At 40.1% G+C, this 11,360-nt stretch overlaps 1 protein-coding gene across 1 annotated transcript in view; it reads left to right on the forward strand.

Annotated features, from left to right (window-relative positions):
• Window positions 1-215: 215 nt before the first annotated feature.
• The window catches only part of LOC109485491 (solute carrier family 15 member 2-like), a 13,990-nt gene continuing 2,845 nt past the window's right edge, over window positions 216-11,360 (forward strand). The window contains 17 exon segments of the mRNA XM_019789161.1: window positions 216-324; window positions 473-614; window positions 829-915; window positions 1,389-1,488; window positions 1,687-1,777; window positions 2,138-2,215; window positions 6,832-6,914; window positions 7,148-7,228; window positions 7,645-7,734; window positions 7,986-8,030; window positions 8,291-8,326; window positions 8,684-8,772; window positions 8,986-9,067; window positions 9,329-9,448; window positions 9,895-10,051; window positions 10,113-10,164; window positions 11,065-11,225. Coding sequence (XP_019644720.1) covers window positions 216-324; window positions 473-614; window positions 829-915; window positions 1,389-1,488; window positions 1,687-1,777; window positions 2,138-2,215; window positions 6,832-6,914; window positions 7,148-7,228; window positions 7,645-7,734; window positions 7,986-8,030; window positions 8,291-8,326; window positions 8,684-8,772; window positions 8,986-9,067; window positions 9,329-9,448; window positions 9,895-10,051; window positions 10,113-10,164; window positions 11,065-11,225 — 1,603 coding nt within the window.

An 11,360-nucleotide genomic window follows, 5' to 3' on the forward strand; every position in this document is an offset into this window, starting at 1 on the left:
CTTGCACAGTAAGGCACCCAAGACAACCATGACTTCAAGTTCAACATCATCTTGTAAGGTAATGAAGGGTCACAGGAGCACGTAGTACATTTTCTCCAAACAACACCTTGGTGAAATTCTGCTGAAACTGAAAGTTTCTACACCCACCAGACAGACCTCTAGCCTTTTGAATTTTGTGTTGTTGCCACTAGTACTGCTGCTCTAAAACATTTTACATGTACTTTTTTCAGAACTTCTTCACCAGAAATGGGCAGTTTCCTGGCTGTGTCTACTTCATCGTAGGAAATGAGTTCTGTGAAAGGTTTTCATACTATGGCATGAGAGGTAAATAATAGGCTTTAAAGTAAAAACTAAAATAACCTATGGTTAATAATATTATCTTACTTCAGTTATTTCATATTCTAAATATACTGTGAGTATGGACATATGACTAAAAACATGTTTTAATATTTTGTATTATTTTTCTTACCAGCTGTACTGATCCTGTACCTGACTAAGTTCCTTGGCTTCAATGAAGATGTCGGTACAGGCCTGTATCATGCCTTTGTCATGCTGTGTTACTTCTCACCACTCCTGGGGGCCATGTTAGCTGACAGCTGGCTTGGCAGATACAAGTAAGACTTCAGACATTCAACAATACAGTATCAAGTGACAATAAAATCTAAACATTCTATGTCTGGGACCAGTGTTCAAAAACAGGTACAGATAGTTTAGATTTTATTTTACATCTGTATGCTAATTAATGTTACTTGTTTCATGAATTGGACCAGGTATTGTTTTGATGTACGATTTCTTGTCAATGACCTAATCCGTTGTATTTCTGAACAGGACCATTCTGTACGTGTCGTTGTTGTACGCAGCAGGAAACATCATCATGGCGATCACAGCGCTGCCTCCACTGGGCGCACCAGAACGGTCTGTACTCAATCATATCACAAAAGATTTGTGTTACTGTAATTCCTGATTTTAGCATGGTACTATTGTGTTTAAAGGTCTCATCTGTACCCTGAACTTACGTCATTATCATAATGAAACCATTTCCATTACTGCAAAGATTAAGTTCCATGAACATGTCTATTTCTTCCTCAGACAGTGAAATTTTGCTACCGTGAAGTCAAAGTGAATTACAGTACTTGTACGTGAACAATCAGTGGTCACCTACATTTGTAAAGGCTTTATGTTTTAAAGTTGTCATTCATTTTCAGTTTGAACTATTGCTACTTCATTTAGTATACTCTAATATTTCAATATGCCTCTGAACGACAGGTTTTAAAAGATGTGATGATACATGTACATGTACTTCACAGATTTACTTTCAATGTAATGATAGTTTTAACTGTATAGTTGTGGTCACTGTTGTTACAGCTGACTTGTTCTGTTGTTTTCAGAGCTGGACCCTTGATAGGTCTGTTAGTGATAGGTTTTGGTACTGGTGGGATCAAACCATGTGTGTCCGCTTTCGGGGGAGACCAGTTTTCTGCCGACCAGGTATGTTTCCTAGTTTTTATACATTTAAAAACAAAATTGAGCCACTAACAGTTTCTTAATTTTTTATTCCTTTTTATTTTGGAATGTATCATGTTAGGTAAGGTGTATGTGCATTTATTTAATTACTGCTACACACAACAAATTGTTGACAAGTCTTGTTTATGACAATTACAATGTATGTGATGTTTCGTCCTACAGGAGAGAATGCTACAACTCTACTTCTCCATGTTCTATTTCTCCATCAATGCTGGCAGCCTACTGTCCCTCTTCCTGACTCCAATCTTACGCAGTAAGTATGTTATACATGTAGTTGGTGTAAACATGTGTGTAGCAAGTTTAAATGCAGATAATAGAACATCTTAGAACATTTTTTAAGAACAACTTTTTTTGCCAAAGTAACAGTTACTCATGACAAGCAACTGGCTAGATTTTGAAAATTGACAGACATTTTAGGCAACATCGAACTAGCATTTGTCGGTGACTGTGTTGAATTGTCTCACCTTTTTTAAAATCTATTCAGTTGCTTGAGTAACTGTCACTTAAAGTGCACGTAAGTTTTCCAGTAGTTGAGTTTGAAGTGTGTATTAAGATTCCATAGCTAGATCTGATGTAACATTCTGGATGTCTGTTCTATTCCTCACTACACCAGGTGATGTACAGTGTTATGGAGGAGACTGCTATGCTTTAGCCTTTGGAGTCCCAGCAGTGCTTATGTTGGCAGCAGTTTGTAAGTTTAATGCTATTTTCATTCTAGATAGTTATTGGAAATAATGAAGATGGCGCCCAAGATGGCGACGTTGGTTTAATGCAGCTCCCTAATCCGCGTTATAAAGGGCTGTATTTAGTGTCTTACTCTAGCTGGATCTAACCCCGGCGTGAGAGCATGTTCTGTGGACTGTACACTGTGACGTTTTAATCTGTTTGGGTGAATGCTGGAGCCTGTTCGGTGGGGGTGAGCTCACTTGGCGCAGCTCTCTCTGACTCGTCTGCCCCCCCTCCCCCTTCCCCACCATGCCCAACTGTGAAGACTGCCGCGCCCCAGAAGCGCAGACCTGTCAAGGTGACTTAATCCTCTGCTCACGTTGTGTGAAGAAGCGTTTTCCTCACAGCTTCAGTGACTTTCCTGCTCAAAGTAAGCCAAACGATGTTTTCATCAATGATTTGTTGTGCTTTACTGTCAACAAGATGGACACTCTTCCGACCGATATAGTTTCGAAGTTGTGCATCGAGACTTATACGGAAGAGGAAATAGAGGTGGCCAAGAGACTTGTATTCGACACATGTAACCCTGATGAACGGTACAGGAAGCGACAAGGAGTCAACAAGTCGACAGCCAATATGGCGGACATTTTGCGAGTGCTTCATTCGACTGCTCCTCCGTCATTACCTACCTTTGTGTCCGCAACTCTCCACCTTCCTGCAGTGAATTTTGAACATGTCGACATTTCAGCCTGTTTGCAAGAGCTCCAGATCGTACGGCAAGAGATGAAGCTGATTAGAGACTGCTCCATTGATTCGGTCAAAGTGCAAACAGAGCTTATGTCCCTAAGAAAGGAGATTGTGGACTTGAGAAATAGGGTAAACTCAACTCCACCAACAGTGTCAGTGCCGTTACCTGACAATTATTCGGTCACCTTCGCCGATGTTGTGTCGGTCACACGTCCCTCGTCCAGTGCACGTTCTTTAACTGGGAAGGCCCCCCCAGACGATGTTTCCACTCAAGTCCAGGGGCACGCCGACGGGATGGCCACCGCTCCCAAATCCCTGTCTGGAGACACAGCGCCCAAGCGGGCAGTTGCAGAGATGACGCCCAACCCAGTGTCCACTCGTTCCAGGCGACGATCCACCACAGGTGCTTCTAGAGACTCTAGTGACACGAGAGACTCTAGCTCGGACGGGTTTCGACTGGTCGAAAGGAAAAGGTCTCGTCCCAGGGCAGTGGTTGGAACTGCTAACTCTACTACACTGACTGCGGTTAAGGTAAGACCTGCCGAGATATTCGTTACTAGGCTTGATCCGAACACTCAGCCTAAGGACGTGGAACGTTACCTGAACGACAACCTGTCAAGGAAGTGCGCGATTCCATGTGGCAGACTTCAGACTAAGTATGACTCATACTCCTCGTTCCGGATTGCAGTGGACAGTTCTATTCTGGCGGAAGTCCTGTCACCGTCGTTTTGGCCCTGTGGTACCTTGGTTCGCCGGTTTCATGGTAACCTTCGCACCCCATCATCGTAACTATGGACTTAGCCCAGAATCTACGGATTGTGTCTTACAACTGTCGATCTGCCAAGAACTCTCTTGAATCCATTAAGGAACTTTGTAAGTCCCACGATATTGTTATGTTACAAGAGCACTGGCTCCTTCCTAATGACCTCTCTTATTTGAGCAGCATAAGTAATGACTTTATTGCCTGTGCTAAGTCTCCGATTGATCTTGAATCAGGGGTGCTACAAGGGCGCCCATATGGGGGGGTGGGTATATTATGGAGGAAAAGCTTATCTTCTGTTGTGTTTCCTGTGGATTTTGATGACGACAGCATAATTGCCATTAAAGTGGACTCTGGCGACAGCCAACTGCTCGTCGTGTGCGTGTACATGCCATATGATACTCCGGCTAATATGGACATATTTCTTGAGAAATTAAGTAAAATTGAAGCTCTGGTCAATGACGCTGATTCTTATGCCTCTGTGATAATTGGTGATTTTAATGCTTCTACTACCAATAGGTATGGCACTCTGATTCAGGAATTTTGTGAGGAAACAGGGTTGCATATATCTGATATGGAGTACCTTCCCAATGATACTTACACTTACCTTAGTGATATGCACTATTCCACATCTTGGCTTGACCACTGCTTAGCTAGTGACACAGCTCACCAAAATATTACCAATATTCAGGTTCTACACGACTTTGTTACTTCTGATCATTTCCCCTTAAGTATTACGTTAAATGTCAACTTTCCCACTGTATTTCATAATCAACATAATTCTGACATTCCTCACAGGATTACTGACTGGAGTAAAGCTAGTCAGGAGCAACTAGATAATTATTGTCTTACCTTGAATGATCAACTTTCTAAGCTTGATCTGCCTGTATGTGCCCTTGTTTGCAGGGACCCGAATTGTGTTGATCCTCTGCACAGAAATGCTCTTGATTCGTTTACTCATCAGCTGATCTCTGCTATGAAAGACTCGGCAGATTTATCACTAAAATCAAAACACAGCTGTAATAATTTCAAACAGGTGCCAGGTTGGAATGACATTGTGAAAGACCTACATTCTGCTGCCCGGGAGGCTTATGTCCTCTGGAGAGAAATGGGCCGACCACGGTCGGGTCCCTTTTTATCCTCATGTCCAAAGCCAGGGCAAGATTTAAGCTCGCTCTAAGACAATGTAAACAACAAGAGAGCAGAGCTAGAGCGGATGCTACTGTTAAAAATTTCTCAGTGGGTAACCGTAGAGAATTTTGGAAAAAAGTACGTAGTGCTAACTCTCCTTGTAGTGTTTTACCAAATACAGTCGATGGATGCTCAGGTTCTGTGAATATTGCTGATCACTGGAGAAAGCATTTTGAGTGTCTCTTAAATTCAGTTGATAACCGGGCTCACAAGCCACCTGTGATGTCTGCTATGTCACGTGCATGTGAATTTGATTATGATATGCAAATTACTGTGTTGGAACTTGTTAACATCATTAAGGAATTGCCCAATGGGAAGGCTGTTGGCTCTGATGGTATTTGTAATGAACATTTGAAGTATGCGGGCCCAAGAATTTGTATTTATCTTTCATTGTTATTGACATCTGTTATTGTGCACAATTTTATTCCTGATATTTTGTTGGATACCATCATTGTGCCTGTCATTAAGAACAAATCAGGTAATATCTCTAGTAGTGATAACTATAGACCGATTGCCATCACCTCTGCACTTTCCAAGGTCTTGGAGTCGCTGTTACTTAGTCGCCTTAAACCCTTCCTTCAGACATCTGACTACCAGTTTGGATTTAAACCCAAGCATGGTATTGATATGTGTGTTTTTACTCTGAAGGAAATTATTGAATATTACAAGGGACTGGGATCTCCCGTATTCGTTTGTTTTATGGACGCCTCCAAGGCCTTTGATCGTGTGAACCATTGGCTCTTGTTTAAAAAGCTTCTTGAAAGGAATGTACCGTTATACCTTGTGAGATTTCTGGTCTATTGGTATGAGAATCAGACCATGTGTGTAAGATGGGGTTCTACTTTGTCAACCCGGTTCTCCGTCTCCAATGGGGTACGACAAGGCAGCCTTTTGTCGCCTCATCTATTTAACATCTATATTGATGATCTTAGTCTAAAACTGAAAAATGCCAGAGTTGGCTGTCGCGTCGGCGGTTTTATTGTAAACCATCTGCTGTACGCCGATGATCTGTGTTTGATTTGCCCCAGTGTTAAATCCCTTCAGAAACTGGTTGGGATATGTGAACATTTTGGTAAGGTAAATGATATTTTGTTTAATACAAATAAAACTTGTTGTATGTTCTTTCCGAGCGCTGGCCTTCCACTCCAGCAGCCTCTGCCCGCCGTGAAAATTTATAATGTTGAGTTGAAATATGTGGATTCTTTTGTATATCTTGGTATTCATTTAAATGCGAAGTTAAGTGACAATGATTGTGTTCGAGCTGAAATTAGACGCCTATATCGCCATACCAATTGTATAAATCGTAAATTCTATCATTGTTCGCCCGTTGTGAAAAAGACTTTGTTTATGTCCTACTGTTCTCAGTTGTTTGGAGTCCAGTTATGGAACTCTGTTCATGCGAGTGTACTAGCTAAGTGTCGTGTTGCATACAATAATTGCTTTCGTATTCTCCTTAAGTTGCCAAGAGGTTGTAGTGCCAGTTCAATGTTTGTACACCTCTCGACCGATACATTCGATGCTAGACGCAGGAAATTGTGTTATGCTTTCATCAATAGAATATATGCCACCAACAATAGCATTATATGCTGTCTTTTGAGATCAGACTGCCAATTCAGGAACACGTATTTTAAAAATGTATATAGATTGTTGTGTGTTTAGTGTCTATGTGGTCCTGTCTGTACTATGGGTTTTTTCCTGAAATAAAGTCATTCATTCATTCATTAGTGTTTGGATACAAAAAACTTATAACTAATTGGAACAGTTCAAGAGAAGAATACAATTGAGGCAAAGAAATTTTATTTTTGTACTTTGTATGTCATTTCAAAATGAAATGCAATCTTGAATTTAAAAAAAAAACTACAGGTGTATATTTCGATCCCTGTCAGAATATATCAATGATATCAAGTGCCCGCTCATTTAGTTGAATATCTTTGTTATTACAGTGATTTTTGTGGCTGGCACAAAAATGTACAAAAGAATTCCACCAACTGGGAACATCATTGGATTGGTCTTCCGAACAATAGGGGTAAGTCATCATATATAAGATTACCTGACAGATTGGGGGGGTTCCCTTAAAGTCCTAGAGAGAAATTTGTGTATTTCAGAAGTGTTTTATAACTGCATTACCTTAAATGTTGTGTTCTTTTTTTGTAATGTTGTTTTGGGAACTAGTATCAGTTGACTTGGGTTATCCATAACGTTATGCTAATGACTTTGTATATTTTTGATTATATTTTTTTTCTAACCTGTATGTTACAGAGTGCATTGAAAAATAGGATTACCAGCAAAAGTGGAGAGAAGAAAGAACATTGGCTGGACTGGGCATCAGATAACTATGAGGTAGTGTAACTCGCTAGGACAAATCTGCATACAATCAACATTAACCTTTCTCATCACAATGTTAGTGTTTGTCCTTGGTGCTGAACAACATTCACCATGTATAAATTTCAATGGTTTTCTGTTAGAAGTTTGTGGAAGTGTTAGTCAACAAATACAGTGTACAAGGTATGGAATACAGTGTGCTAAGTTCCTTCTTTCTACCTAAACTGTATCAAATTGTCAATTGATATGTCCAAAACTGGCTGTTATATCAGATTCACATCTATACATGAGATGTTGTCATGTGCCTCTCAGATTCTGCTGGAATTTTAAAAACTTTGTGTCACAGAAGCTCAGCCTTGTTTACTTCCTGCGGGTTAAATTTTACTTCCTAGCTGAAAGGTTTGATAAATGTGTTCACACATTGTTTTTTGCAGAGAGACTTGGTTGAAGACATCAAGATGGTGGTCCATGTCATTGTGTTGTACCTTCCACTGCCTGTGTTCTGGGCTTTGTTTGACCAACAGGTAAGAACCTGTGAACAGTTTTGTAGTTTAATAAAGCAATGGATACTATAGTTCATTTTATCCAAGCAGATGTAAGGTACCTAGTGCCAAAGTGTCAGTTCTAAAGCATCTTTGTTGATTATTTATGGCTTACCCCTTGTGTTTACACCATGGTAACAAATACATTCTATGTATTATCTTAGTCATCTTATGTACCGGTATACAATATGTAATTTGATATGCAACTGACAGTTGTCCATTCATTAACCCAGGGATCCAGGTGGACCTTACAAGCAGAGAGAATGAACGGAAGTCTGGTGAGAAATTTAAGGATATCATTAAGTTGACTGTGGAATGTATGAAGTCATGGTGTCATTACAGTAACTGTACAATGTGCCTTTTATAAGGTGATAGATTTTTCTGGTTAATGTACTCATCATGATGTAGACAACGTTTTTCTTCTCGTTTCTTAAAAACTATTTTCAAATCAGCCACATTCCTCCAGTTTTATCTAATTAATCGTAAAGTTGTTTTTTAATTACCTCCTTCTTACTTAAATCTGTTGTTTTGTTTTCAGGGTCCACTTGGGCATCTCAAACCAGACCAGATGCAGGTACTGTAAGCTTTTGTATGAACAAAAGAATCTGAGTGTTGTTAGCACCAGGGCAAAGGGGTTATATTGTACATGTGTAAAACACTGATAGTGTTTTTCCCATTGCTTAATGAAAGGACATTAAGAACTCAAAGAACTATCTTAGTATGTTCAGATGACATGATAATAGAACACTGTCCACAGAAATGATATGATTTTAATTTCATGATTTTGAACTTTCTCTTAATCTTAAACAGTCAAAATTCTAACCATCATAATTTGTGGTAAGAAGTAACACCTTTGCTAACAAACATATTTCTTGTATCTTCTATTGTTTTCACTCCCCTTATTGCAGTGTCCTTTAACTATATTTCACAGTTCACCAATGCCTTGATGATCCTGGTCTTCATCCCCATATTTGAAGGCATTATCTACCCTTTGTTTGCCAAGTGCAATCTTCTGGTCAAGTGAGTTTCCTAGTTTCTTTGCTCTTTTTATAAGAGCTTTATCTTTCACAAGACCAAAGAAATAATCTTTATAGATATGAATATTACGATGCAATTTTGCAGGAATACCAATTTGAAGGCATGTTTTTGGTCCTCTTTATTATTTGATGAATCATGTACAACAGGTACCATAGAATCCAAAGTGATACATTTATGTCTGTCTTTTCTCTGCAGGCCTCTACAGAGAATGGGAGCAGGGATGCTCCTAGCAGCTGCAGCTTTTGTCATCGCTGGTTTTATTGAGCTGAGACTGGAGGTAAGGAAGACTACAGTGGTCTGATCTTACCTTTCCTTACCTTAGGTCCTCCTCTGTTTCCATCTTGATCACTTTCTTGGCCTCTTTCCAGCTTATGTTAGATCTTTTCAAGTCCTCTTAGACGGTTCTGCGCCAGAATCTTCCCTTGAAATGAACTTAACACAAGCAAACATTTCATAAACTCAAATTCTATTTTATAACTTTGTCTAATAGTTTTTGATGGTGGCTACATGTTAATCAATGGCTTTCTGTGTGTTTCAGAGTGCAGAGATAGTAGCACCCCCTGTTGACAAGGCTGATCTTCGCATCATCAATGTTTCCCCGTGTGACTTGGGTGTACAGGGGCAGAACAACTATAACCTCACCCTTGGGTTTGCCGAGGTGAGTATCTGCCATTGTACATACACATGCATGCCAGAAAACCTGTTCATGGGGCTAAAATTCACCCACACATTCATAAACATGAAAAACAGTGTGAATGCATTTAGCATTGTTTTGTAAAATTTAAATAGAGGAAGAGTGTACATGACCTGTCCTTGGTGCTGAACACCATCCACACACAAACACACACATATTAGTGCACCTGTCCTTGGTGCTGAACACCATCCACACACATGTTGGCACACCTGTCCTTGGTGCTGAACACTATCCACAGGCATGTTAGCATACCTGTCCTTGGTGCTGAACACCATCCACACATATGTTGGCATACCTGTACTGTGGTGCAAGAATGTTATAGCGACCAGTAAAAAGCACATCATGCACAAGTGAATTTTAACCCCAAGATGATGATGAAGTGTCATGATGACCATTATTCTGTTGTACAGACGTCCGGCTACCAGCGGCTGGATGCAGGCAGCCAGGACCTGACCTTCCGTTGTGGGGGGATGACTGACCTCAGCACGACTGTGAACTTGAAGAGCCGGTCTACCCACACTGTGGCTGTCGGGATTCAGAATGGGGCACTGAAGGACATTGAGGTAGGTGTGAGTGTGTCAATGTGCGTGTGTCCATGTGATTGTGTGTGTGTGATTATTGTGTGCAGGTGTGTGTGTTTGTGTCTTTGTAACCATGTATGTGTGTTTATGTGTGATTTTGTGTCTGATAGTGTGTGTGATTGTGTGTACATTATATTTAATACAAAGAGTGAATTTTACAGGGATTTTTCAAGAAATGTTTTAGTTCACAATCTCCCTTTACCACACAATTCTCCCATGGCTATCTTCCTTCCCATGCATGCATTTCACATTACACATATCATTAAGCATTTCTGAATTGTTGAACATATTTAGAACCTTTAGAGTAATGCCTGAAATTATGATACCCTAATACCTGTGACGTTACATATATCCTGTACATTAACTCACATTTGAAATGTTACTGTACATTCAACAGTTCTCCGATGTACAGAGGAGACCAACAAAAGCTATCAGTCAAGTCAGGTAAGTTATAGCAACTCAGAGTATGTAAATTGCTTTCTGAAAACCTGGCTTTGATGTAATGATTTTATTTCAGACAAAGGCCACCTCAATTTAATTTCTTGGTTAACAGATTTGCCCGCTTCATTTTTTTCTGATTTGCAAATAAAAATAAAAATTTAGAATCAACTGCAAAATGCTCATATTTTGCCCTGAACTGTTGAAAACAGTCCTATTCATCCTAGTTGTTATAGTTATTCCATCTTTCAATGCAATGGTATCATTAAAACTTCAAAATTCATTGTTTAGATTTTGAACCAGCCTGGTGTGTTGACTTCATGGCTCCTATTGTACCATTTTGGGCCATAATAGGATGCCTAGGCCTGTTTTTATTTTTATTTTTTTTTTTTCGCCTGCCCACTCCATTATTTTTCTAGAAAATCTGTTAACCAAAGAAAAATATATCTGTACCAATGATACACCATTTATGGAAAGTAGGTAGTACTTGTTGAGGATGAAAACTGTCAGGAGCAGTTAAAAGCCAGGTTACTGATGACTCCCATGTCCGTCCTTCATCAGGTTTATGTACTTGCTGGACGAGGCTATAGGAAACAATGGCAGTATTGTCCTGGAGGGCGTACACAAGTACACCATCTCTGGTGTGGAGGACTTTTCCACTACCAACCTCACAGACGTGGAGCCTGGAAGGTAAGATGGTTTTCTCTTATCTTGTCACCATTGTGTGGTGTGTGTGTGTGTGTGTGTGTGTGTGTGTGTGTGTGTGTGTGTGTGTGTGTGTGTGTGTGTGTGTGTGTGTGTGTGTGTGTGTGTGTGTAGTAGTACGTACGTACGTACGTACGTACGTACGTACCTAC

The sequence above is a fragment of the Branchiostoma belcheri genome, unplaced genomic scaffold, assembly GCF_001625305.1.
Source record: "Branchiostoma belcheri isolate BF01 breed outbred unplaced genomic scaffold, Haploidv18h27 scaffold76, whole genome shotgun sequence".
Classification (NCBI taxonomy): Eukaryota; Metazoa; Chordata; class Leptocardii; order Amphioxiformes; family Branchiostomatidae; genus Branchiostoma; species Branchiostoma belcheri.